The 27,616-nt window shown below is 44.7% G+C and overlaps 2 protein-coding genes across 6 annotated transcripts in view; one reads left to right on the forward strand and one right to left on the reverse strand.

Moving 5' to 3' along the window:
- si:dkeyp-19e1.3 (USP6 N-terminal-like protein) lies at positions 1 to 15,730 on the reverse strand. The gene is made up of 14 exons (XM_057053078.1): positions 15,463 to 15,730; positions 8,378 to 8,451; positions 8,163 to 8,248; positions 8,013 to 8,052; positions 7,845 to 7,925; positions 7,467 to 7,574; positions 7,265 to 7,374; positions 5,964 to 6,012; positions 4,200 to 4,320; positions 3,990 to 4,084; positions 3,776 to 3,841; positions 3,502 to 3,601; positions 3,031 to 3,183; positions 1 to 2,944 (listed from the first exon to the last, which is right to left on the reverse strand). Exons 2-14 carry the CDS (start codon positions 8,441 to 8,443, stop codon positions 1,557 to 1,559), a joined length of 2,463 nt encoding a protein of 820 aa, XP_056909058.1. The 5' UTR covers positions 8,444 to 8,451; positions 15,463 to 15,730; the 3' UTR covers positions 1 to 1,556.
- Positions 15,577 to 27,616, forward strand: part of cpt1ab (carnitine palmitoyltransferase 1Ab (liver)) — a 14,277-nt gene continuing 2,237 nt past the window's right edge. For 2 of the 5 annotated variants that reach the window (XR_008953495.1, XM_057053080.1), the window contains exons 1-15: positions 17,252 to 17,398; positions 20,141 to 20,306; positions 21,027 to 21,169; positions 21,498 to 21,669; positions 21,927 to 22,028; positions 22,242 to 22,379; positions 22,468 to 22,545; positions 23,423 to 23,530; positions 24,500 to 24,587; positions 25,991 to 26,186; positions 26,283 to 26,471; positions 26,545 to 26,650; positions 26,727 to 26,843; positions 27,137 to 27,301; positions 27,429 to 27,560. Coding sequence is in view for 4 of the 5 variants with exons in the window: in XM_057053080.1 (XP_056909060.1) it covers positions 20,166 to 20,306; positions 21,027 to 21,169; positions 21,498 to 21,669; positions 21,927 to 22,028; positions 22,242 to 22,379; positions 22,468 to 22,545; positions 23,423 to 23,530; positions 24,500 to 24,587; positions 25,991 to 26,186; positions 26,283 to 26,471; positions 26,545 to 26,650; positions 26,727 to 26,843; positions 27,137 to 27,301; positions 27,429 to 27,560 (1,875 nt within the window). In the remaining variant the exon portion in view is untranslated. Of the gene's footprint in view, positions 15,731 to 17,251; positions 17,408 to 20,140; positions 20,307 to 21,026; positions 21,170 to 21,497; positions 21,670 to 21,926; positions 22,029 to 22,241; positions 22,380 to 22,467; positions 22,546 to 23,422; positions 23,531 to 24,499; positions 24,588 to 25,048; positions 25,134 to 25,990; positions 26,187 to 26,282; positions 26,472 to 26,544; positions 26,651 to 26,726; positions 26,844 to 27,136; positions 27,302 to 27,428; positions 27,561 to 27,616 lie in introns of those variants that run through there. The other 3 variants (XM_057053082.1, XM_057053083.1, XM_057053081.1) reach the window with 3 other exon arrangements.

Here is a 27,616-nt window from a genome sequence, read left to right on the forward strand (position 1 = left end):
TCGGGTTTATCTCTTTTATGAAACACAACCGGGCAGCTGTATACACGTACACAACATTGGTCTGAGCACCAGCAACACTGATTGGACAAGATCTGTAGAGCTTTGAGTTTTGCTTGATTCCAAAGCTCAAATAGCTGCAAAAATGTTCCCAAAAAAACCTTGAAATAAACACGGTAACAGCACTTCTTTTTAAACAGCGGAATAATGAAGATTAATATAGACAAAAGCTCGTAATAATGACAAGTCAGTGCAAAAAAATCCATCATATTTAACCAGAGTATGTAAAGTGAGATAACTGAACTTAAAGTCTATACAAACATGTATATTAGATCCTTGTGCTAAATAATATGGCTCAACTTCCATTTGTTAAGAACTTTTGCCCTGACACACCCACTGTCAGTCACTGACACGCAGCTGTGAGTATGAATGAATTGAGCTTTGATTCTTTCTCCCTCCCCAGTTCAGGGTGACACAGTGTATTGATATAGCTTACAACGTCCCCGGGTGTATAAATGTGCACATTCATAAATAGGAATTACAACTTGAAGTAAGAGGCCAAGCTGTTCCCCTCCAGACTAAAATGACCCTGATTCTTTCCGCCACTAGGTGGAGCTGCTCTTCATGGATACTGCGACAACTTCAACCTCTTTGCGTCCTGACAGTAAACTTTTCATGTCCTGTCACCTCACGAATTTTACACCATTTAGCATTGACACATTTACAGTATGTACATCAAACGGGCCGGGCTGTTCTGGCATTATTTCAACCCTGAAACAATATTCTGCCATCATCAATTCAGCGTACAGTTTAAAATCAAACAAAAGCAGCTAAATTGACCAAATCCGTTTATGGCTGCGCTGTTGAGGGAGGGGATTATCTGGTTAGCCTTTGTAGAATGATAAACTTCAGTATTTGCAGCAGCGACGGGCTACCCCAGGACGTCCCCGTTGCTGGTGGTCACCACTTTCACCATCCTGTCGAACGCTTCCGGCAGCTTTAGCTGCGAGTGACCTGATTCGGTGACGGCTTCTTATCAAGTATTGAACACCTCATACAGTAAACAAACTGTTTGGAAAACAGTTACTCGATGCTATTGAACAAACTGTTCAACAAAATGTGTGAGCCTGCTCACGGTTTGCCATAAAGGCGGTATAAATAGAGATTAAAGGGCTTCAGCAAAGATGGCGCCCTCACTGTGCCGCCGTGAGAGCCCTTGTGTTGCAGACGCCACCCTCACTGCACTGTGCTCTGGTTAAGACACTGTTGGACCAAAGCAAGAAGGTTTGTAGCCACTATCTGATCAAATTACGCAAGTGTCCGTCAAAATCTGGTGTCACGAACCAAAGGAGAGAGCTGACGTGCAGCGAACAGCAGTTGGAAATTCCACGCTTTGAAAAACTGCCCGTGTAAAACAGGCGCGAAGCTCACGCTGATGGAAAAGTCAATTTTCTCACACACACACACACACACACACACACACACAAGAAATATCTGATGCACAGAACAGCTACTGGCTTTGAAAACAATTTGAGCATCAAAGGCGGCCTTCAAAAACATCAAAAGGTCACCGATTTAGGCAGTTCACATTGAGCCACTCTGCAAAAGTCCGGACTGGATCGGACCAAGGGCACCCCTACTGGTGACTGTCCTGAGGGCCTGGGATGGACCGGAGGAGACCCAGTGTACAAAAGTGGAGCTGGAAAAGCAGAATGGTCCCTGGGGCCTCTAGTGAAAGGCTTGGAATATCCAGGAGAGGCAGATTGGTGGGTGTCTGAAGAGCTGCCTGTTTTACATTGGAAAGGACTGATTCTGTCAGCAAAAGTGGGCGGGGGAGGGGGGATGATGGCGTCCTTCACCCAGCTGTCGTCTCCTTCGTATTCAGGCTCCTGAGGCAAACTTTGGAACGCGCACACTGAGGGAGGAATGGGAGAGTGTGACGGGGGGATGAAGACGGGAGGCGGAGGTATGGGGTAGAGAACGGGATCGTAGGCTCTGCCGACGCTCTGCTGAGTATCGCCGTGCACGCTGGGAATTTCTTCAGGCGTGGAGACCAGCATCCTCTCCAGGTAGCGGTCGTCGTCGTCGGCCTCGGACAGGTTGTCGTACTGGGAGGTGTTGGAGGGCCGCCGGTCTCCCGCGGTGGCTGGAACATAAAGCGAGACTGGGAATTTGGTTGGCTTGTGAGGAGGAAGCCTGGGAGAGCAGGAGGAGGGCGTGGTAAAGGCACAAGGAGGGGAGCGCCTCGAGGGAGGAGGTTTTTTCTGTGGGAGGTCAAGAGACGTGGGTGGCTTCAGACACGGTTTTGGAGATGACATGTTTTGTGGGAGCAGAGGTGAAGGTGGGTGGGCCGAAGAGCGGTCTGCCTCAGCCACAGCCGCTGTGCAGGGTGAATCATGATCTAAAGCACTTTGGTCATTATGATCAGGGCAAAAGAGAGGTGGAGGTGGTAACTCTGGAAGGTCTATGATCTCATCTTCAGGCTGTAGGTTGAGGACTTCCAAAGCAGAAGGCTCATAGGGTGGAGGCCAGTCGGAAGGGTTACTCTCCATCTCTTGGCTTCCACTTTGGGTCTCTGGTTTGCCCTCCTCCTCCTCCCCACTCTGCTCTATGACACCCTCCTCTTCATCTCTCTGCGATCTCACCAACGTCATGGGTTTGCTTCCTGTTGGAGGCGAAGGAGGTTTCCTGCATGGCTTTACGTGTGGGTTGGTTCCTTGGGACTGCACCGCTGGATCGGGCAAAGACAAAATGGGGGTCCTTGAGTCCTGGGGTTCTATAGGAGAAGGTGCCCGAGCGGTGCTGGTTGCGTCCTGGGCCTCAGAACTGGCTGTGCTGTCGGGCTGCCGATTTATTTTGACTGCAGGAGGCGAGTTTTGCTGCAGAGGTAGAAGGAGAACCGGTCTCTCTTGACCCAGAGCTTTCTTTGGGACTTCGTCTGACTTGGCTGAAGAAAGACATGGAGAATGTCACGGCTAGTTTAACGATGTAACGACGAGATCAGAAGCACAGGAAAGCTAAAGGCGTCAGCACCTGGTGGAGGTTGGGCCAGCTTCTTACTGCGCAGCTCGGCCATGGCGGCCTGCAGCTGCTCGATCACCACGTCGTCAGGGAGGAAGAAAGAGACGGCCAGCCGCTCCTGGAGAAACTCTCTCAGGTCCTCCAGCTGAAGTTTCTGCAGGTGCTCTGATAGGACGCGGCACAGACACAAAATATTAATGCCATTTTTAATGTGAGCAGTTCGACTACAGGACAAACACGCAGCGGAGACAGAAGCAGTTATTCTGCATAATTCAGCCAATGTGCTGTGGTCTGGGCCAGCGGAAGCGCCCAATGAAAGTGAGTTTTCCACTCCTCTCCACGGCAACCCAGCCACTTGTGTTATGTAAGCAATCCAGTTAGGAGGCAGCTGAGCGAGTAGCCGAGCGAGACCTAATCCACACAGCGACTGCCGCCTTGGCGGAATCTGGTTTTCATCTGGCACAGCTCAGACGCCGCACTCACTCTTGTGTAACTTGAAGGTCGTGTAAGCCATCGCAGTCAGCGTCTTCTCTCCGTCCAATATGTAGATGTCCCAGAGACGCAGGGTCAGGGTGAACGGGGTCTGTTATGTAAGACACGGAGGTGCAGAGATGGTCTGATTAAAAAGTAAATACGCTTTAGTGTGTTTTGCATGACGTGGTGCAGAAAGAGGCAACCCTGTGGTAGTCCGAGTTTAAACATGAGATCAGATATAAACCGGGAGGAGCTCAGGATCTGTCGGGAATCCAACACTCACTCTATCAATGAAGCACTGCAGAAACCACTTGGTGGTATAAATCCCAGTCGTCATCTGCTCCTTGTCCTGCAGAACAACATTCAATGAGAAATCTCGATCATGGGAAGTTCCTCATCGGGATCTCTTCTGATTAATAAATCTCACTTCTCTAACAAAACCGACTTTCACGTCATAAATGAAGCCGGTGATGACCCGACTGCAGCGCTGCACTTACCAGGTGTTTCTTAAGCTTCGGCAGCATTTTAGAGAGAATCAGCTCATGGTGCGCCTGGAAACGGTGCAGTTTGGGAAATCCCGGGATGAAGAACCCTGCAGTGGGAACAAATATCACTCTGAATGGGTTGTGGTAGCTATTTGGACTTTGATTTAGAGAAAACATGAAAAGAACAAAAAACGTGGAGCCGAGGAGGAGAGTCAGGTGTACCGTGCATGGCGTGCTTGCTGTTGGTGAGGAGCTGCGACAGCGCCCAGAAGGCATCTTCCTCGTTCAGGTACATGAGCAAGATGGCGGCGATCTGACTCATCCCCTGGCAATAGCTCACCTCCTGGTGAAAACACCGGAGAAGAACCGGGTTCAATTATATTGGGAAAGTGATTATTCATAATTTAAGGGCCTTTTTTGACACAGACACAGGCGGAGAGCAGCTGAATGTCTGATGTAGACGAAAGGCAGACTGTGTGTGTGTGAGTGTGTGTGTGAGTGTGAGTGAGAGACAGCTACAGACCATTGTGCACACATCTGTGATATTTTAAACATTTTTACCAAAGGTCACTCAAATATTTACTCTAGCTGCTCATACATTCTCAGTTATGTAGTCTCTTCAACTTGAATTACCCCCAATTTGACTGCCTGATGTTCAGATGATTCACAGTGAATGCATCGCCCGTGGCGACCCACAGATACACAAACCTGACACAGGCTCAGCGCTTTGCCCATATTCAGGCCGATTTGACTACAAAGCTAGAAATGGACACGAGTGTCCTTTAAAGGAAGCGCCACAATTGCAATGAGGGTTAAAAATACACATTCTTCAGATTCTTCTCCACCATTGCATAAAGTATGTTCTGTTAAAGGACTAACACACTGCTCTCACATATCCTTTCAGATTGTCTCTCTCTCTCCTACTGACCCAGATTCTTCAGAGCAATGTGTGAGATGAGGGGGAAAAGGAAAGAGGGAACAGCACATGCCCATTTCCTCTGGCTCCATAACCACTAACACACAGGAATCGACCACAGGACCCCGTCATGAGAACAGAAAAGGTCTTTAAATGGTAAAAAGAAATATAATGCACAAATCTGTAGATGGAGACACTTTCCCTTGAAGCTATTGGTAATGATACAAAGACCGCGTGAATCGATTCTTTTAAGACGGACTCGTTAATATATATAAGCCAAATTAGAATGAGAACCATGAGAAACAATTTCTTGGGGTGGACCAAATATGTCATTTGGAGTTTCTTTGACTGTTGAAGGGGCAATTTGTGGATTATGGTTGGGAAGATTGCTCCAGAATATGGGGTCAGTGTATCGCTACCACGGCACCCATAATGTTTGCAGCAGTTATCTTTAGCTTGTGTTATCTGAATTTGCTGTGGAGTGAGTGTCCCTGTAGCGGAGGAATCTGTGCCAGCACAGTGATCTTGGATCATGGGAGTGAATCACTGCAGGGAATCTGGATCAACGCTCCCCTGGTAGAGCAGACTGGGACTGGTGGATGTAGAAACACATCTTTGATTTTTGAATGCCAGGGAAATGCTAGCAGTTAGCACCACAATCAGCTCCTGGTGCCTTTTATCCCTCATCTTAGGCTTTAAAAACTTTAAATGTATTGCCTTGATTTGCTCTGGTGGGGTAATGCAGCCCCCTCCTCTTTGTTGAATGTACTGGAGCAGTGGCACATGGGTGTCAGTATTCAGCAAGACAGGAGTTCAGTGATGAACTAAACCAAAAATAGCCTTTTGGACAAATCTGCTGGGGTGTTACTCTACGTCACTGTGAAATGAGAGCTAAACTAATAAATAAATTAAAAAAATTCTCAACTATGCAGGGACAGAAAAGGATGGATTCTTGTCCTGACCTGATCTCCACACTAACGCACTCGACAGATCCGCAGATGTTGCACTCATGTGATGGTATGTCAAACAAAACACACACACACACCCAGTCTACACACAAACAAACTCACCGTGTTGTAGACCGAATATGCTGCCAGTACGTGAAACAGAGCCTGCTGCCTGGAGAGGGAAGAGAAACACCGGTGGTTACAGCAAGGACGCGGTTCCTTAGCAACAAACAGGCAAGCTGAAGCAGCCAAGGAGATTATTATGTTGTTCAGATTTCCCCCAGCTCACACTTAATGATTTCCCAACCTTCCCATCCTGAAATTAAACCCATCAATCACCAGACAGACTCAAAACAGCCGCGGTGTTTCTGGGAGGGGGGAGCTGACATGCTCCGCTGTGCGCTACCTTGGTGATGTCAGCACCCTGTGACATTGCCTTTAATGGCAGACTCACACTCGTTTTAAAAATCTTTTCCCTTTTGATTCATTTTTTTTTTTTTTTTAGAAACACAAAACATCTTTTAACTTGTGACTGTGAATCCAAGGTTGTGTGTGAGAATGAAAGAGGGGGGTGGGGGGGTGGATTGAGAGCAGGAGCCTTAACAAACAAACACATTGTGTGCGAGAAAGGATGTCTCCCCCTCAGGACTCCATAGAAAATATGCATCATATCATATAGGCAGCGACAGAAACAGGAAGATGGCTTCTTTAAATAGCCGTCGGTCTTCATGTGTGAGCGGGACAGCTGTGGAGTGGAAGGGATGAGCAGTCAAGCAGCGCAAAGAAGTGTTTTGGTCTGTTTGGGCTCGCAGGCTCTGTAGGGAGGAGGAAGTACGATGCAAACAGTAAGAGTTAAGCACTTAGTCACTCCGAGTTCACCTAAAACTGCTGTTTTGCTTCAAGACTGTCAGCCTGACAGTGACAGGGCGTTCTTTTTAATGCCGATGGGCTTCAGATGTGCGATTGATGTCAGCATGCTTTTCTGTGCAAATGCCATTTCCTGTGGGGCTTTGTGCTCTGACAGGAAGGCTAATATAACACAGAGATGAGGAAACCGCCATTTCGGTTTTGTGTGTGCGGCTGCCTCAAGGTTTGAGCCAGAGGTCACGCCCTGCGAGAAGCTATGCAAGGGAAAACCTGAGCAATGTGAGGTGAGAGGAAAAACAAAAACGAGCTCTGGAATATCCAGATGTAGCAAACGGGAAATGGCCGGTTAGCTTACGTCTGAGACGGTCAAAACATGTGAGGCTCCATAAATGGCCGGAACCGACTATATTACGATCTGTGGAGTTTCGGCTTTGAGCCAATCATAAATCAGCGTTCAGGAAGGGCCAGAAAGAACAGAACTATGTAGGTGTTCAGTGAACACGCAGCATGACGCGAATGTGTGATAAAAGCTTTGATACGCTGATTTCTGCACTCACTTTACTCCAAACCGCTCCCTGAACATGATGTGGTTCCTGAAGGTTCGGTTGACGTCCAAGTCTATCTGTTTTATCTCTGTTGAGAAGGTGCGAGCCTGCTGCTTCATTTTCTGGAAGACAAGGAAAAAGACAGAGTGATGGCCTGAAAATATCAAAAACAACTGTCACGGATTAAAAATGGCATCGCCTCCAGTCGTCTGACCTCATATTTTCCCTCGTTGTCCTGCTTGACTTTCTCGATGTCCAGCAGTAAAGCCCAGGCCTGACCTCTGAGCTGCAGAGGGATGCCTTTATACACACGTTTCACCAACTGAACACACATGTGAAAGAACCACAAAAAGACACCATTTAAACAAAGGCGCTCTAGAACGCAGGAGATTTAGAGAATGTGGTTTTTTAAATAAACTGTGGAGTTTAAACATGCAGTCAGGTTTTTGCTGGGAGAGGGGAACAGATAAAAGGAGAAAGGAAAAGACCTATTTAAAGAGAAAAAGGAAATAATAAAACACATAGAGGGAACAAGAAAAGGTGGAAGTGAGGCCAAAACTGAGATGGAAAGTGGGTGGAATGCTTCACATACCTTTTCACTGTTCCTGTACTTGTCCCAGTTCTTCACCATCTTGAGCCATTTCTCCACTCGCTTCAAGTCCTGCTGCTTTTGCTGAGAAGGAAAAGAGAGACGTTCAGATGTTTCCCAGCATGAGCGAAATATAGACCGAGTCAGAGACCCGGCTTAGAATCTTCATACCTTCTCCTCCAGTGCGCTGGGAGTTGGCAGCTCTTCCTCGCTGGGGCAGAAAAGAAGAAGTCAGAGAGACGAAATGATCGAAGGTGTTTTGAAGACATCCGCATGATGCGAGACAGAGGACAGAGAGGGGGAAGAAAAGCTGTAACTTACTGCAGAAAGCCGAAACGGTCGGTGACCTTATAGATGTTGAAGTCAGCATCCTCCCAAGGGTCAATGTTGACACCCTCCCGTCTGCCCTGAAACAGCCACAGCACAACACTCATGTTTCTATTGTGTTTCATCATCATATCCAAGTATTTCTAATGTTTCACTGTCACATGAGTGAGTCTGACTTCAGTGAGTCTCTATACTAAAAGAGGACGTACCCTGTCATACTTGGAGAGGATTTCAGCACGTTCTTCTGCTATAAATGTGTCTATGTCCTTCTTCATGTCCAAATCTAGAAGACAGCAGAAAAAAACATTTAGTTTTCTTGAGGGTTGAGTAGTCTTGTTGCCTTTCGCAGGCAAAGTGAATTAATTAACGCTTTAGCGGGTAACAATAACCCTCTGAAGAGGAGACGGTTGGACTCCACTTAGCAAGCGGCATAATGGTGACTATAAGGAAACAGCGTGCGAACAAAACCATCAAGGCCATCAGCAACTTCCTTTTCAAGGGCCCAGAGTTTCAACAGACCAAACTCTCCTGTTACAGTTTGTAGAGTCTCACAGTGACACTGGCATTACACTGGAAATCCTGAGCCGACCACGTTAATTGAGGAAGAAATATGCGAAGAAACAAACAAAGACACTCAATCTGACCATTTGTGCAGATTTTGCCAGAGATATTTGGGACCAGGCAAGAAATATACAGCCCAGAGAAGGCATCTGAGGTCAGATTGGGCTGGATTAGAAGGAAGCTCTAAGCCTCCTAACAGCGAATAATACCAGCGGTGAAAGAGTTCAGATGAAGCTTTTCCTCCTTGATTTAGGAACGCATAAAGACCAAACGTATCACCAGGATAATCTGGTGTGTGTCGCCACTGGATAAAACACATACAGAAAGAAAACAAGTAATTCTGAATGCGCGCGCCTCATTTATACTTTAATCTCCAGGCGAAGAGCGCCAGAGGTTTGAGACAAGCAAGCATGAAGGCTGACCGCATCAGCTGATCTTTAGCTACCAGTACATCCCATTTATATATGGATTAGGTTCGATTCACCAACTGTGTCAAATCTTATACTATTTAAGTGCCAATGCAAACCTAAAATGAAGATGAACAGCAAAATGGAAAGAGCCATGAGAGACACACATTTTAAATGAATATGAATGCTATGAATCAAAAAAAGAAACATTTCTCCCACCCCCTCCCCTCCTCCCCCCACTCCAGGCCCAGTAAGTCCACCTCCTGCCTTTACTGGGCTTGTGTGCTCCTGCAGCCCGCTCAGCTGTTCAGCAGTTGTTGGCGGAATAATCGCCAAAGACAGAAGGAGCTCTTCGTTTATTTGCCTCGTCAGCATCCTTTAGAGCAATGATTTGATTAATGTGCCATGAATGCTCTGGAGAGACGGCAGAAACTCAGCGGACTGCCTTCTTACTGTAAACATCTGAATTAAGGTTGTTTATTTACTGTGCTGCGTCCTTAAATCCCAAGCACAGCTGGGAGACAAGCATGAACCACGGGGAGCGTAAAACACTAACCTACACGTACAAATACTTTCACTGACCCTGGGCAGCATGTGTCACCAGCCGAGGCCCCGTGTGGTAACAACAACAGGTGTAAAACGCACCTGTCACCTCACACACAGACGTTTAACTTCACTTTTTCAGACCACGCTTAAACCGGATCGAGTGACCACTTCTGGTGGTTTCTATCCTTTATCCCTATTATCCTATAACAGAGTTTAATTCCAGTTGATTATAGAATTCGCTTTTCCCTCCACTTATGTGCAAAATTTCCCAGCATGCATTACAGACAGCAGTCACGTTCTTTCTGGCCCTCCCTGAACGCTGATTTATGATTGGCTCAAAGCCGAAACTCCACAGATCGTAATATAGTCGGTTCCGGCCATTTATGGAGCCTCACATGTTTTGACCGTCACTGAAGGACTTCCACTTTTCCAGTAGAAAAATTAAAAAACCAACTCGTCACCCCACCTCGGTCAGTCTATTTAAGGCTGTCTGAGACGTCAGCATATTCGCCCTCAAAACAGTTGAATGAGCTGTGTCGACAACCTTCAAAACCTACAATGTGGTCGCTGAAAGCAAAAAAGATATGATATGATTTTCTGTAGGTTGTGCATGTACATGAATGGCGTTCAACCTAAATAAACCTCTGAGGAGGAGCCGCGACGCTGCACTGACCCTCCTGGAGTTTAAACGTTATTGAAGCATCGGGGAGTGCGCGTCACTTCAGATCACAAAGGTCTGTTCTGCCTCATCTTCAGGTCTCTCGATCTAGCTTCCTGTGTGGAGGCTCCAGGCGGCTGATAGTATTGTTCTGGGGCGGGTGGAGAACCCGGTGACCGCACTCTTTAAACAGCAGGATCGATTACATTAAAGCATATGACTGCAGTCGTGTAAACATCGAAAGCCCTTTTACTGACAAAGCCTTAAAATTACGCAGTTTGATGTTTGCAGTCAGCAGAAAAGCCACGAGCGTTACAGCGGGGCGGCCACTCCGCGTTAGCTGAAGTGGTAATTTAGCCATGAGTCACTGGCTGAGCTGGGGCCACCGTCAAATGGCACGCCGTCAAAGGCATTACAGTCTTGTTGCTGGTTCAAAGACACGTCCTCAGAGCAGGACTCTTCAAGTAGGGACTGGCGTGGTGCGGCCTGTGGTGGAGATCAGGCCAAACAGATGGAGGCTGGAGGTAAATAAAGAAAAGCAAAGAGAAAAGAAAGCGGCGGAGAAGGTCACAGAGTGGGAGAGAATTTTCATGTTGTTCTGAATAAAAACGCAAATCCTTCCTCCCGTTTCTGTAGGTGTGTGGGCAGAAGTGCTGAGAAGCTGGTAGGTGGGGATGGTCAGACACCGAGTTGGGAAATAAGACGCTAAATAAATTAGCAGAAGTAAATATGCTCTGAAAAAATCCCCACCTTATGACATGTTGGTAGAAGGCATGACATCTTCAGGCTGTGGCATCATTTCCTGTGAGAACACTCTAAATCTAGCATGTGCATGTAAACTGTCAGCGTGGCGGCAACCACAAACAGCCTGCAGAACATTCACAATCACATCGAGCTAAAAATGTACGGCCCATCTTCACCAAACCGTCATCGCACATTCATTGCAATGCACGCGAGTCAGGTCACTTTTTATCTTCCTGTTTCATAGTTATCCACTCTTATATAAGCAGCGTTCTGCAGGATTATACAAGATCCCGGTCAGAAAGGAAGATTGAGATTACAGTCGAACAGTAGTCAAGTGTCAGAGCTTCAATACTGGTTTGATCACATCTGCACAGACGTTGAGCTGGAATTTCAGGGGGCAGACTTATCAAACCGTCCTGGAAGATCTTTGCGGTCGATGCTCAGATCCTCTCCCCCACGTGAACGAAGGCGCGAAGAAGGGACGAGTCCCGCTCGGCTGAGATCGCTTCACAACGATTGGGGGGGGAAATGACGCCGCGGAGCTCACAAAGCAGCCGTCATCTGTGGTGCACATGTTCTGCCTGCCTGGGCCGAGGCTTTAAATTACCGCAGATACACGACCGCACGTCCAAGTCATCCAACAAAGGTTTGGTCCTTTTGCTGAGGAGAATATCCGTGTTTCAGAACGGAGCGGTCCAATTGGCGAATGACAGCGTAGTTTCTACTTTTATTGAGAAACAGCACCCCTCTACAGAGAAGCGGGAGACCAACAAGCAAACACATGGATCTAATTTTCACATGATAAAGTCTTGACTCCCTTGATGGCTTCAAAGCTCCACATCTTAATGAGCATCAGACACAGAATCTGCACGTGCAAACCCGACGCCACAGAGGATGCAGAAAATAGAAACCACCAGACGTCCGCCTTAATACCAACATGGTATTAACATCATCCTTTATCACACAGATCACTTCAAAACAAAGTTGGGGTACAAAACAGGAGGCTGCAATCCCAGGAAATGTAAAGGGCTGTTCAACAGCAACCTCCTGTGAAGTAAACAGGAGGTATGGAGGCCGTATAGTGCCTCTGTATGCCAGCCAATCAAGGAGGCTTTAATGTTGAGTAGTTGGGGCGTATTTGATCTCTTTTCTTCTTATTTTAGGATTCATGGCAAAGCTACATGGATGCAGGTTTACTCGTACCTAATATCAAGTTTTTTGACAATTCCCAAATTAATTCCTTTATTGAAAGATGAGGGGCACGTTACTAAGAATACAGTGCAATCATGAGGTGTAAGGGCGTGTGGACAATGGACAATTGTGCACCGTTTCCCACAAGAGTTCCTCTGAACGTGCACATAATGGATATTGAGTCAGCTGGAGCTGCTTACTGACACCACAAACTGGGAAATCACCAAAAAAATAGATGATCAAGTCACAAAAAACTGATCCCTCGTCTTTCAAGCTGGCTGAATGTTCCTTTTGTCCATCTCTCTTACTTTGGTACAGCTGTGGTGTTTTTGTTGCATACAAAATAGCTGCAAGACAGAGACTGTGTGACCCGGGGCTGAACCACCGAGAGGGTCTGGGGAAAAGCACGAGGCTCAGAATAGCTTTGGGTCCCCAAGGGGCCATTTGGTTCCGCTGTGTACCAACAGATATATTTTCTAGATATAGACCGAAATAGATATGTTTCCAACCCAAACCAGCCTCTTCTCATCTTAACAAAGGAGTATTTAGCCCATCTCGCTGCATACTTAACCAAGCCTGGGAACGATGTCTGCCAACCTCCCCCATTACCGGGGTGGGGGGCATCTAAATATAACAATGACTACAGAAAGTTAAAGATGCTGTAGCCAGTTTCCCAGAGTGGCAGCACTTTTTAAAGTGGTGATAGGAGGAGGACAGGAATGTCAATGGTCATAAACACAGAGCCACAGGACCCTGCTGAGAAAGCAAAATTCTCATAAATGGATCCTCCCGCTAGCAAAAATGCCATAACAAAGGCACCGGTGAGACATTGTTAGACTTAAAAGGTAAAACTACATCTATGACCATCGCGTTTTCCAAAATTCTAAGATGATTTTTAAAAGTTCCAAAAGGGGAACAAGCAAGTAACCCCGTTTGTGGAGGCCGACCGGAATCGAAGTTAGCCGTTGTCAAAGTTAGCTTGTCAAAAAAAGCGATGACAAGGTCGAGGGGAAAAACTGTAATATGACCGCAAATCAACAGCAGAGACGGGTTAACTACTCGGACGGAGACTAAAAGGAGTCTAAAAAAGAAACAAACAAGAAACAATCATGGAGGGGAAATTCCAGCATCATTTAGCCTTTCTACAACTGCCATTATTCCAGCTATTTGGGATATTATTATTCCAACTCATTTCCTCATTTGTATGCCTATTTTCAGTCTGGGAGAGAAATGGGTTCAGTGCTTGTGTGACCTTGATTCCACTGTAGGGTGGCACAAATTTAATGGGGTGACATTTAACGGTATAATTATCGAGTTTAGTAAAAGTAGGGCTGCACCTGTGTGAATTTTCAAGTACAAAAAGCACTGACCTCTAAATATTCAAGCAATGAAATTTAGGGGAAAAGGCTGAAACAATGTCTAGTCATCCGTGGTGTGTTCAGGATGCAACAGTGTGATTTGCTCATACTGTTGCATCCGTGGTGTGTTCAGGTTGCAACAATATGGACAAATCAGACGGAGACAGATGTCCAGATGCATCGTACAGCTGAGGCCTGCATGTGTAGGCCGACCTGTGTTCTTTTTGTTGGCTAAAGACGTAATTATCTGATGATTTCTGAGACACTGGTGCGTTTGACAAAATAGAACCTCCATTCTGCACCAAACTGGGGTGAGTGATTCCACCACAGTGCAAAAATATCATCATGACATATTAGGCTGCTGACTGGTGTTAGCAGACAGCTTCGGTTGGAAATACCACCTCTGCATCCTTTGATGCTTTCAAGTGTGACACACAGGGTGACATACATTAAAATGTAATGAACTCACACTGACAGAACTAGAACTAGAAGCTTAATATCGCTGACCCTGGCTAAAAATACGGGAATAAAAACAAAGAAGGCTCGTGCGCTCTTCCTCACATGTGGCCAACATCCTGCTGGCATCACAGAAGACAGGCAGACCTTTGTTCAGAGTCATTGACACTGATTAAAGCTTAAACACAGGGTCGAGCTATTATAGCGCCACCATTAAAACCCAATCACAGTTAAATAAAAATGAATGATGGAACAGCGAGAAACACAACACACTTCCACTAGCAACATCCACATCTGCTCCTTTATGGTAAAAACACAAGTATGATGAGGCTGAATGACAGCACAACAATGACAAGGGACATCTGTCAGGAGATGGGGAGCTAAATCCTCCTGAATATCTCCTGCACAGCCTGTCTGTAACCTCCCCCCCTCCATGCATGAACCAGTGAGACGCCCAGTTAACCTTCCCAGAGAGACTACGCTTGGCATGACATGACACACAGACCAGTAACTGGCCTACTTCTGGACACTGAAGCATCTGTGGTTCGCTGGGGATGTGCAGGATACAATCTGCTTTCTCTAACTACGCTCGCCTCTTCAGATTAAAAGCACGGAATGACCCAACATCAAGATTGTTGTTTTGATCCAAATCTAACCAAAGATGTGCATCCTCCGTTTGCTAGATTGCACCATTTTGAGACACCTTCAAAATGCCCGTTTTAATATGGCAAATCTAAGAGAAAAAAACAACAAAAACGGCTTTAAAAAACGACTGATATGACTGACAAGATACAGTCGGATATATTGACGTTGATTCTTTATGGAGCTGCTGATTATAGCACCCAGCTGCATCGATCAGAAGCGTTGGTTCTGGTGTCAATACACGTCGAATCGGTCAAAGTGGAAGGAACACGCAGACCTGTCCCCTCCTATAAAATAAATAATGAAAACAAAAATAAAAAATAATCTCACTTTACGCCATTACAAAGGAAAAACCACCAACAGACTCGCTGGAACACATATTACTTCTCACCACCAAGTGCTTTACAGACCATCAAGTTTGGGAAAACACAACCCCAGGAGAAGCGCTTATTCAGTGTCCCACCACAGACGCTTAGTTCCATCAGTAAAATGTAGATATATGATCTCCATTTACAATGTGTAGGTGGGAACCAAAAAAACCCCCACCGAAGAACACCGAACATCGAAGAAGATGCTGCAATTAGTTCCTCCTAGAATATTACAACACAAAAGGAACAATAACGCGTCTTCGCGTTAGCATCCCCGTTGTTTAAAAAAAATATGTATACATATATACATATATAAGGGGTCAAACCAGCGCCGGAGCCACGAATGTAACAATCGGCGCTCACCTTTCGGGGTATTTCGGCTTTTTTGGCTGAGCTCAAATCCACTCTTCTCATGCTCTCCTCGGCGGTGTCACCGTCCCGGAGACATTTCGCTGCTGCTCCGGCTCACAGTCGACGCTGAGCTTCTCGTGCAGCTCGGACGGACTCGCGAGCCGCGGGGCTGTCTACAGCTGCCTGACGTCGGGGCAGGTCGACGCACGCGCGAGGCAGCGGCGGGAGGCGCAGCTGAAGTTGGAGCGCCTTTGATGTCCGGGAACTGGCCTCGGACAAGGTATAACTGTGCGTTTTACACGCGTTTCTCCCTCAATTGCTTCTTTTTTTCTTGCGTCTATTACTCCTTGGAAAGGTCGTCCTCGTCCTTAGCTCAACTATAAGTCGTTTTTTTCGTACGTGTCTTGTTGAGACTTCCGCACTTCATGAGGGGAAATGAGTTGAGTTGTGGGTAGTTATTGGGTGTGAAGCGGATGCTGCTGAATGCATCATCGCTGGGAAACGAATGGTTCAAGTTTAATTCTGAAATACTCGCAGTAACAGGATGACGAACTTGCCTGGATCAGACATGTTGCGCCCCCTGGTGGATAAACCCATCACGTACAAGCTATAAGTCAGCCTGTAACCTTGGATCTGTTAACTTTTGAAATAAAAAGATTACGAATGTTACATTAAATATACAATATATATTTTTTACCTCCTCTTCACTCACCTCATAAGAAGAGGGTCGTGAAGCATGCTATTTTTAACCAAACATAGCTTTTATTTCTTACATTAACCTTTATTTAGTTCCTAATTCCTTTTATATGACCTTTGTTTATTATAGAAATACCAGGCACCATATGAATCCCCCCATACAACGTGCATGAATACATTTGGCACTATTCCTGCAGTCCTGACTTTTCACCAGAGTTCTTAACTCATTCAAGGTAACTAATTTCTGTATTTGAAGGTCACTCTGTAAATTATTCCAGGGATTAGTCGCTGTAAAGCCCTGAGCCTTCTTTAACAGGCTTCTTAATTTGGCATTTCATACTTTTGTTCTTCTCATTTTCAAAAAGTAACAACAGTACCGGTAACTTAAGCTTCAGCGTCTTTTGATATACCAATGTCACAGAGGTACAAGGGGAAAAAATGACACCAGACATATATATATTTCCAAATATATACAGAGTTACCAACAAAGATGAATAAGAAAAGCACTGTTTGCTATGAAATATTAGACCATTCATAGTTTTGTTTCAAACTGAATTTTGTAAAATACAAATGCAGTATAATTGTAAAAAAACAAAACAAAACAGTATTATTGTCTTTAATAGAAATTGACCTGAATATTGATATTCAATGGCTTAAATGCATTGAAGTGTTTGGAACATTAGTCCAAACAAATCAGGATCTGTGTTCATTTATATTTTTAGCAGTATGTCAAAGTTGTCGAATTGTGATTTATTTTTAAATTTATAAAATTCAGAAGAATCTTCAGATCTGTGCTACATCACACCAATTAGGAGTGTGACTGAATCTACTTGTCGTTCCTAAAATTCACCAACAACTCATTTGTTTCTAACGGTGAGGGATCCTTAAAATATTGTGTATTATTTAATATATTTCCATGTTGTGTGTATTTTTCAGACACTTACACCTCATAAGTGACTGAGAGGTATTATATTTTGCAGTTTTCGTTAGTTTATTTGTAGCATGCTCTTATCATTACGAATAAATCCAAGTAAGTTAATTTTTTTAGTGTAACGGCATCTCATGCAGATGACGTTAGCTGCCCTGAACCACCAGGGGGCGCTGTTTTGACCCCGGACGTAGTCGCGAAAAGGGGCCAGGCTTTTGTCTACAAGTGTGTAGTCCCATTCATGCAGCGTGTAGAAGAGCCACTGCCGGCAGCCGGGCCGCGTCGTCACGTCAGAAAAACTCTCCTTCTCAGACCCAAAAGCTCAAAAGCTCGGTGAGTCTCCGTGTCCAGCGCGCAGCGTCGACTTCCCGGAGGCTTTCCCACCTTTTTTCGGGCGTTCGACGTGCGGGCTGGATGCATCCCGCTACATACTGTATCATCCCGATCTTAAAACTGCGGTATCGCCCTCGTCAGTGTACATCTGTTTTGTTTATATGACGTAGATAAGATCACTTCCGTCTGCCGCTGACAACCACGTCCTTGCGCGGCCTTCAACGGTCAAATTAAGATTCATAACAAACTGTTTATCATTCAGTCTTATTTCAATTCTCTTCATTGCCCCCGGTGTTTAAAAGCAGGCTGTGAAAGTGCGTGCGTGTGCGCGCGCGCGCGTGTGTGAGTGAGTGAGTTTAAATGCTAAACACGTATATCTAAAACATCTAATCTCTCGGCTTCGTCCATCTCTGTTATGGTTTAATTCTAAACTTTTAGATGATCTTGTGGGCAACGTGAACGGGGAAGCTAAAGGTCATTCACTGACAACGAGCCGGTGGTTTTGACTCCAGACGATTACGTTATCATTATTATTATTATTATTATTCCGTAATAGAACAATGTGCGTGCTATGACAGATATGAGGCGTGTTGGAAGCAGAAGAAAAAACGTAAGAAGTGAGTTTAGGGGCTGAGCCGTCTGTCAGTGAAGGTCAGTAAAGGCTCCTTTTTCACCTTCTCCATTTTCTTTATGGCCACATCGTAAACATAAACAGTGATTGTCGTAGATCGACACGTGCTGAGGGACGCATTGTGATTTTAAAGAAGGTATACGATCCATAACGAGATACACATGCACATCACTGACCTAATTTATGACAGGCCACGTGGGCGGGATACATGATCTTATGCATGTAACCCCTATATGCTGAGGGTATACGTATATGTGTGTGTGGTGTTCGAGTGCACACTAGTGTGGAAGCACTTGGGTCAGAATTCTCCGCTAAAAACCTGCCTGATCGCTGACTTTGAAAATGGGAGGGGAGGCAGAATCTGTCAAACAGGGTGTTACATCCGCTTTTAGAGGTACAAAACTGGTCAACGCCGGCCTTGTGTATCTAAAACCGCAGGTCGTAGATTATTTCATGGCAGCAGGGGTGCGTTATTGTCATTGTGCATGTGAGTATTCGTTTGTTGCCAGTTTCTCCCGGTTTCCAAGCTGCACAGAGCTGCGACCTTTCCCCTAGTTTTTGCAGCACAGGGTTGATCATGTGACGTGGAAACATAGTTAGAGGGGGAGGGGACTGCTGCTGAAATACGGCTCTGTCGATGCTTCTTCACAGACCGGAGGACATCACAACAAATGCGCCCGGAGCTGTCAACATTTTTTAATGTTACGTTTTACCTGTTCTGGAACACCTGTGACTGCAGCAGTCCCTGGCATTATAAACTCTCCGTTTTAATACATTTTATCACTTGTTTTAAGTGTCTGTTTATGAGCGCGATTTATTTCCGACGGGTCTGGAAGGCATCGTGAAAAAATTGCATCATCTATTAAAATTCATATGGCCAGTTTCACAGCATCTACATGTCACATTATATCAGTAAAATGTGTTTGGGTTCTGAGGCAGACCCTGCCTATTAAATCAACAGAAACAATAACGGCGCATATTTGTCATTTTTTGGGGAGCTGATTAAGAACCCTGTGATGACCAAATAATTTGGGGATGTCCCGATAATATTTGCTTTGGAGTATCTGCCAATAACGAGTCCTTATCTGATACTTCGGCACCGCATTAAATAAAGGGAAAACACATCCCCTCATATGTGATCAACGATCATACAAATATGATGATCAATGTATCTGAGAGACTTTGACTCTCTTCCAAGCATCAAAACCAAGGTGCTTAGATCATGAAGGAAAGGATGTGCTACGAAATGGCCCGTTAGGTTGTATTTATTTTCCAAAGATCTGGCCTGCAGCCGTCCACCTGCCACACCTGCACAACCAGTTACCTCCCAGCACATCATCAGTGGTGTCAGCTTGCAGGAAGCAGTTTTGTTGCTATAACTTAACTCAACGCTCTAAAGCTGGTAGAGAATGCATCAAAACTAGCAAACATGTCCAACGTTGGTGATGAGACCATTTATGGGATTCATTGCAAATGAACCGCTGTAGTGTATGAAACATTGACATTAAAGGTGCACTTTGTGATCTTGCGTGACATCACTTCTGTTGACGTTTGGAGTAAGTACAACACAAAACAGAGCAAGTTCACCCCTCCCCCAGTGTTGCCGTAACTCATCATAATCGAAAGTGGTTCTATGATACACTAATGTCGCTATGATGGCTGAGCTAACCACAACTGTTTGGTTATATCTGGATGTGCAGTAACCCCGCCCACTACCCCAACCATCTGATTGGTGATTGGCTGGAAAATGGTTATGTTTTGGTGCACCGCCTCTCCCCTTATTTATTTATTTTTGTTTGTTTATGACCCCGTGTTGTCACAGGAGACCAGACTTTTTCAGTGTATTCAGGCAAATCAAGGGTGGATTTGAGACAAAAATGAAATTGCGCCGAAACAATGCAAGATCGCACAGTGCAGCTTTAAACTGCATAATCCACACAAGTCACAAAGAAGCAAGTGAATTAAACATGTTTATGTGTAAAACCAATGCGCTTGTTGAAGAAAGGGTTCGACTCTTGAAGCCGTATTGTCGTCAGCACTAGCTAAGGCTAGAGATACTAAAAATGCTATTTAAATGCTAAAGTCTTCTCGTGCCCCTCCCAGTGAAACAACACTGCAGTAACCACAATGGCAGAAGCCCACCAGGCCGTGGCCTTCCAGTTCACCGTCTCCCCAGACGGCATCGACCTCCAGCTGTGCCATGAGGCTCTCCGTCAGATCTACCTCTCTGGCCTCCACTCCTGGAAGAAAAGGTTCATTCGCTTCAAGGTGAGAGCCGTCAGAGGCCAAAGTCCGGACTGTCTGTGTTTGTGTGTACAGGTGAACTTTCACCCGTTCACTCTTACCTTCATTGGGTTCTGTTCACAGTGCTGTGACATATGACTTGATACTAGATACCTTTTTTTAGACTTCATGTTTATTTTATTCACTGTGAAAATGTAGGGCGTTGGAGTACTTCCTCAAAAATATCGAGTAAAATGCAAAATGTATGTAAAATGTAAAATATTGAGCCATTTGTCCACTGCTGGGACCATTGAAACAGCTGATTTATAATCTGCATAGTGATTTAATGAATCAATTCTTAAAGGTCAAATAGAACCTGAGCAGGTTAAACTTTGTGTTGACACAGAAAATTAGCTAATGTTCACCTATATTCATTCATTGTTCTGATGTTACTGCAAAAATGCACGTATGAGTAGATTGCGTTGCCGCTGACAGTGTCAGTGTCACAGTAAAAGGTCACTCACTTATGTCAACATGTTAACAATAAGTGTAACCTTCATGTTTGTTTTCTGTGTTCTAACCTTTAGCCCATTTTTTTCCCATTTATTGCCCCTTGTCCACATTTACGACCCAGACACGAGCCTTCCCGCACACTGCTTTTGTTTTTCAACACGTTAACGTGATCTGAAATTCTGCAGCCTGTCCTCTAGGTTCTTTACGTAAAGTGACTGGTGACCTTTGTGAATTTGTTTTGTCTTTTAATAGAATGGGGTGATGACTGGTGTGTACCCAGGCAGCCCAGGTGGGTTCATGATCGTGGTCGGGTCCTACATGTCGTACAATAAATATAATCAGCTGGATCCTTCTATGGGGTTTGTGGTCAAGTTAGGCCAATACATACCCATCAGGTGAGCATCTCCTTTTGTAAAGTAAAACAATATGAAAGATTGTACTCTTAATCGGAAGTAAAATGTTTTAGGAAATAACCACTTTCATTAATAGAGACTCGCAGTATTATAACCAACACTCCAGTCCTGTAGGTGGCGATATTGTATAAGTTAATAAAATGAAAAGACAATGTGATAACAATTTAAATGACAACTTTGACCCTGCTGCCTTTTATATGTTACCAACACCTTTGTAAAGTTGTGAAACCAACATCTTATGTATATGTACATGTATGACAGCGGCTGTGTAGCATTAATTTCACTCACTGCCCTCTTTTTTTGACCACAGTCGGTATCTTTCCACGGACACCCAGAGGATAGTTGGAGGAGTGTTGGTGGGCACTGGGCTGTGGGTTACAATCATCATGATCATGAGGAATGTCCTAAAGAGTCTGTTGTCATGGCACGGTTGGATGTATGAGCGCCACGGATCTATATCCTGGACTTCTCGAGCATGGATGGTGAGATGACATGTGTATATTTAACAGATTAGTGCACAATCTTTTTTAGTGTTAAGGTCATTAAGTAGTTATAGTTAATTAGTTAAAGTGTAGACTTTAAGTGACTGCGACGGTTCATTGTTTGCTCTCAAATCACAGTTGTGTGTTCTTCCTGGTCAACAGTGGTGTTCCTCTTTTCTCTGTAATCAAGGTAGACAATGTCCCTCTGAAATGTAATTAAATCTTCCCCCCTTCTCTTATCTGCTCTGCTTTTCAAGTTGCTGGTGAAGGTGTTCTCTGGCAGGAAACCAATGCTGTACAGTTTCCAGAACTCCCTACCAAGACTACCTGTTCCAGCTGTCAGTGACACCTGCAGAAGGGTAATTCCCCCTCTAGCATCCCTTTAGAAAGACGCTCAACGGTCATTTAAATGAGTCGGTTGAATAAGCAGTGCAAACAAATTGCAGGTTAGGTGTTGCGGTAGACTGGACACAAGAAACAGAACAGTGTCATTATTGATCAGGAGTGAATGGATCACTCTCTCACCATCTAGTGGGTCATTTACTGTAATTATTTATTCCTTTTTTTTTAAGTATCTGGAGTCAGTTCATCCACTGATGGATGAAGAGCGGTTTGAACGTATGACAGCCCTGGCGAAGGACTTTGAGAAAAACCTGGGACCCAGACTGCAGTGGTACCTCAAGCTCAAATCCTGGTGGGCCTCCAACTACGTAAGTCCTGGACTGTGGATTTGTTTTTAATCTTAATTAGCCAGTTGTGATGCGTTTCACAAATTTCCTTTCCCGCCCAACTGCACAGGTGAGCGACTGGTGGGAGGAGTATATTTACCTCAGAGGTCGCAGCCCCATCATGGTAAACAGCAACTATTATGCGATGGTAAGCTGTGTCTCCTTTAGAGTCCATTTACATTGTTTGAAGACTGAATATCTGAATGATTGAGTTTGATGTCGTTTTCTCTTTTGTTTTTCCCAACTTAAGCAACACCAACCTAAGAAACAACTGTAAAAATGAAAGTTTTATATTTTGCTTCCTCTTTATTCAGTAACTGTCAACAGTTTTCACCCGCTGGGTCTTAACTGTAATAATGAATAAAAATAATTGCTATGAGGAAATATCAGCTTAAATACCCTGTCCTGATCTGATCCAATAACACAAAAATAAATTTCCTTTTTAACGAGAGGGGACATTTCCCTGATCATTTAAAACACATAAAATGTAAGAGAAAACAGAAGACTCGAACTTTGTTTGGGGGAAAATGACAGCTTTGCAAGTGACGCAGAACCCATTATTATCTGTTTAGTTACAGACAAGGGGTTTTTGAGATTGAATTAGCTCAACGGATTTCTCTTTAAAGTCAATATTGCCCTTCACTCTGTGAGCAGGAATGTGACCTCTGATGAGTAATGGAAAAGTCACATGAATTCCCATCAGATATTTGCAGTCAAGTCACATCGGAAGACGCTAGGGACACTGGGAAAGTTAGTAGTTGGAATATAAAGGGTTTGTCCATGGGTTTAGTGACCTCTAGTGACCACTAAGGATCATGACACCTTCTGTGTGGACCAGCGGTCACAGAAAGTAATTTCTTCTCTTTGCTTTTAAAGAGCAGTAAAGACCGCAGCTGTTTGAGCTGTAAACTGTGACTGTGTAGAGGCCAGCTTGGGTCAGCTTAGTAACAATCTGTGGATGTCTCGATCATAGTTTCACGTGCATCAGTTCTATTTACTTTTCGTTCTCCTTTTTCCTCTTCCAGGATTTCTTGTATGTGTTCCCAACTTCCATCCAGGCCGCGCGGGCAGGTAACGCCATCCACGCCATCATGCTCTACAGGAGGAAACTGGACAGAGCCCAGATCAAACCAGTAAGTCAAGATTCTCCCGTTCTCACTCCAGAAATAATCGCGTTGAATGTTGACTCTGCAAACTGTGAGAATAACGACTGTACATGTTTGACGAAATCATTTAAAATTTCAGTTTGTGTTTGTTATTTCAAGCCAATACTGAAGCTGGTTTTCTCCCCACTTTTATCCTTGACTTTGGTCTCTGGTGTTATACACGTTCTATATTCTCCTCAGCTACGTGTGTCTAACAATGAGATGTTTATGTGCTTTTTGCTTGTTTTGATGTACATATTTTTTTGTTTCTCACTGGAAAAGCAAAATCTCCAGCATTTATTTTTCCAAGACTTGTTGATTATGGTGCACTGAATCCTGGGGATTTCATTGACACTCAAAAGTGTCAGCTTTTGCTTCACTGACAGTTGTTTCCCTTCATCCACTAATGCGAGAGGGTGAAGTCAGCGATTCTGGAGTTAGTTGGGTGATATTTGACTCTTATTTACCATAGGCATCATTGAGGAATAAATAGTATGGAATAGTTAACACAAGTGATGCCCAGTTTTTCTGATCCATAAATCAATGTTGGGGGGGTCTCAACTCTTGGTTTATTTGTTTGATGTCGCTATACTTACAGATAAACCATGATAAGAAGTTGAGTCTGGCAAATAAGCTGCACAGAGGGATCTAGCAGATTTATAGAGGGTTTGAAGCGGGTTTCACATATGTCTCCATCCATTCAATGCACATGTGCCCATCTGAAGGTTTTGTACTCTTTTGGCCCAAAAGCAGGAACCTTTATCAGATTAGATTTGCTGACTGAACCCTCAAATCCCTGTCAGATGTATTACAGCATGTTGTATGAACATTCTCTAAATCCTTTGTATGGAGTTTTACAGTACAAAGACGGATGCATGAGCTTCCTGTGTTACACACTCACGTTCGATGTCTCTGTTCTACTGTTTTGCCCAACTGCTGTTTTGGACGCCGCGTTAGATATACTTGTTGGCAAACAAGGTTCCTCTGTGTTCGGCTCAGTGGGAGCGGATGTTTAACACCACCCGCGTCCCTGGTGTGGAGACAGGTAAGATGAGGACACAATCCGACTGTGCCCTCTGACCTCATACCCTGTGAACCTAGCTGTTGCCACTGGAAACCATGACTCCTGTACTTGGTCTCAAGAGCAAAGCCCTGATGCCTCCCAAATACTTTCTCTTGCTGAAACATACATTTTTCATTCATTCATTTGAATTAGTAACATTTACAGATGTCTGTAGGCTACCTGTGTGTAACATAAAGGCTAAAATGCCAAGGCTTTACTCATGACACTGGTATAGCTGACCATTGGTTTCTGTATCCTGGCTCATGGCTCCTTTCTTTATAGCCTTTTGAGGTCCCTTGTGCTTCCCTGCTTTACCATTTTCCCTGCTCCTCTTCATCCACACTCCTCTCCCTGTAGGTTTGAGTCTGCGGCTGCTCTTCTCTAGGGAGTTATTTTATTAGTTTGTCATTTCTCTGTGTTTGATTCTCCCTTTATCATTTCAGCTCATGCTCCAAAACACTATCCCCATGTGCTCAGCCCAATATGAGTGTATGTTCAACACCACTCGTGTCCCAGGTGTAGAAACAGGTAGAGTGTTTAGCTATAGTGCCGCCTCCACACTCCTCCTACTTTACTAGTAGAAACAATCTGACCTCCACAGATTAATAATGCATGAGTGCTGGTCGTTCCACATTGATTGACTAATTTGCATGGGGAAATAGCTATAATTTAACTACGGCAAAATGCATTTTTAGCAATAGATTTGACTATTACAGTAAATTCTAGAAGTGTTCAAATAGAACTTCTAGACAAAAAGAAATAAATGATTGTTTTCTAATAATTTTGCATGAATTCCGTAGAGTATGACATGTTTTAAGTGAGTAAACTGACGTCAGGGGTGAGTTCTCCTGTTTACCCGAACAGAAGAGGCTACATAATACCTGCATGTGATGTTGATGTTTTTGAGCATCCTTTCCCATTGTCTTCTCTGCAATTAGGTCACGGCTTGTTTGAACACTGCTAAGAATCACCAACACTATACAATTTGAGCCAAATTCTGTACCCGAATTGGGGTCTGTTCAAATAAGCCTGACTCGGTTCATTGTATTCCAAGCCACTGCCCTTTTTCAAAATGACATTCCCTTCTCATCGCACTTCCCCTTCTTCCCATTTCAAGCTGCTTTAGTTTTTGAGTAGCCCTTCCCTCGTCAAGTCAGTTGGTTCTCTCCCCTTCACGTAACACATTTCTCATAACATTCACAAGTGAAGAACTGGGCCATAGACACAGTAAACGCATCATTTTAGGACAGTGAATAAGAATCAGTTTCGTATTATAAACTTCTACATTCTTCACACACGACCGTACAAATCTGCTTGGTTCAAATGTGTCCACTGATCTTCTCTGTTTGTTCATCTTTCCTGGCAATGGGCCCTTTTCCTCCCAGACACCCTTCAGCACACGATCGAAACCAAGCACATAGTTGTGTATCACAAGGGACGCTTTTTCAAGGTGTGGGTGTTTTATGACGGCCGGCTGCTGCTTCCACGAGAGATAGAGCAGCAGATGGAGAGGATCCTGGCGGATCAGTCGGAGCCGCTGCCTGGAGAGGAGAGGCTGGCAGCACTTACTGCAGGCGACAGGTAGGTGGCACTACAGAGTCAGTATACATTCTATAGTTTAGACGAGGGTGAGATAATTTCTTCCACCATTTACTGATGTGGTTTGATATCCTGCAGGACCCCGTGGGCCAACGCTCGTGACACCTACTTCAGCCGCGGTAAGAATAAGCAGTCTCTGGATGCCATTGAGAAGGCGGCCTTCTTCGTAACCCTGGATGACACGGAGCAGTGCTACGATACCAACAACCCCGTTACGTCTTTGGACAGTTACGCCAAGTCTCTGCTTCACGGAAAGTGCTACGACAGGTGGGGCAGACGGAGCGTACGGATCACGTTTCTGTTCCCTCCTGAACAAACTGACGGGTTGTTTCCTTCACAGGTGGTTTGATAAATCCTTTAACCTGATTGTTTTCAAAAATGGCACCATGGGGCTGAACGCAGAGCACTCCTGGGCGGACGCTCCAATCGTCGGTCACCTATGGGAGGTGCGTTCATTCATACATTAACAGATCCTTGTAATAAGAGATAATGATGTTAAAAGCAAGTTCTGTAACCTTGCAGCACGTGCTTTCCATGGACCCCAATACCTTGGGTTATACCGAGGAAGGTCACTGCCGCGGGGTCCCACACCCCAACCTGCCGAGGCCTCAGAAGCTGCAGTGGGACATCCCTGCTGAGGTTTGACAAAGCTGTTTATGGTTTTAAGAGGCTTTAAAATCATTAAGAGGTGGAATATGGGGATCAGGTTCTGGTTGTCCAAAGAACGGATGATTTACAAATTCTATCAAGACCCTCAGAGGAAAGACAATGAAGGAATTACACTGCTTGTTTAGAGTTAGGACTAAGTAAACAATCAAACAAAACGCCCTACTGGTATCAAAGGGTACTGCACGATTAATTGTACTGTAATTAAATTATTCTCATTATGATGTTATTAAGAAAGAACTGACAGATTTTATCTCTTCCTTTAGTGCCAGCAAGTCATTCAGAACTCCCTCACAGTTGCCCAGAACCTGGCTGACGATGTTGATTCCCACATCATTCCCTTCTCTGAGTTTGGAAAAGGCAAGATAAAGAAGTGCCGGACCAGCCCCGATGCCTTCATCCAGATCGCCTTGCAACTGGCCCATTACAGGGTGTGTAAATTCCAGACATCGGAATCACTGAGGAATTATTCAGAATGTTCCTTTTGCATCTGCGGCCTTTAAGTACAAAACATACTGTATATTGAACGGCAATTTTTTTTTTTTGCTTTCTCACAAGGACAAAGGAAAGTTTTGTCTTACGTATGAAGCCTCCATGACGCGTTTGTTCCGCGAGGGCCGGACTGAAACCGTGCGTTCCTGCACCATGGAATCTTGTGCTTTTGTTCGCTCCATGATCAGAGATGAAACGGTAAGAGTGACCCCGTCCGTCCAGAGCGCAACCTCACACTTTTGAATTCTTTCACG

This window comes from Takifugu flavidus, chromosome 13 (assembly GCF_003711565.1).
Source record: "Takifugu flavidus isolate HTHZ2018 chromosome 13, ASM371156v2, whole genome shotgun sequence".
NCBI lineage: Eukaryota > Metazoa > Chordata > Actinopteri > Tetraodontiformes > Tetraodontidae > Takifugu > Takifugu flavidus.

Coding starts and splice junctions, on each gene's coding strand:
- si:dkeyp-19e1.3 (XM_057053078.1), bottom strand. CDS start 8,443: ATGAAGAAGGACATAGACACATTTATAGCAGAAGAACGTGCTGAAATC. Junction 7,375..7,466: donor ACAACGAGGGAAAATATGAG/GTCAGACGACTG, acceptor CTTGTCTTCCAG/AAAATGAAGCAGCAGGCTCG. Junction 2,945..3,030: donor GCTGGCCCAACCTCCACCAG/GTGCTGACGCCT, acceptor GTCTTTCTTCAG/CCAAGTCAGACGAAGTCCCA.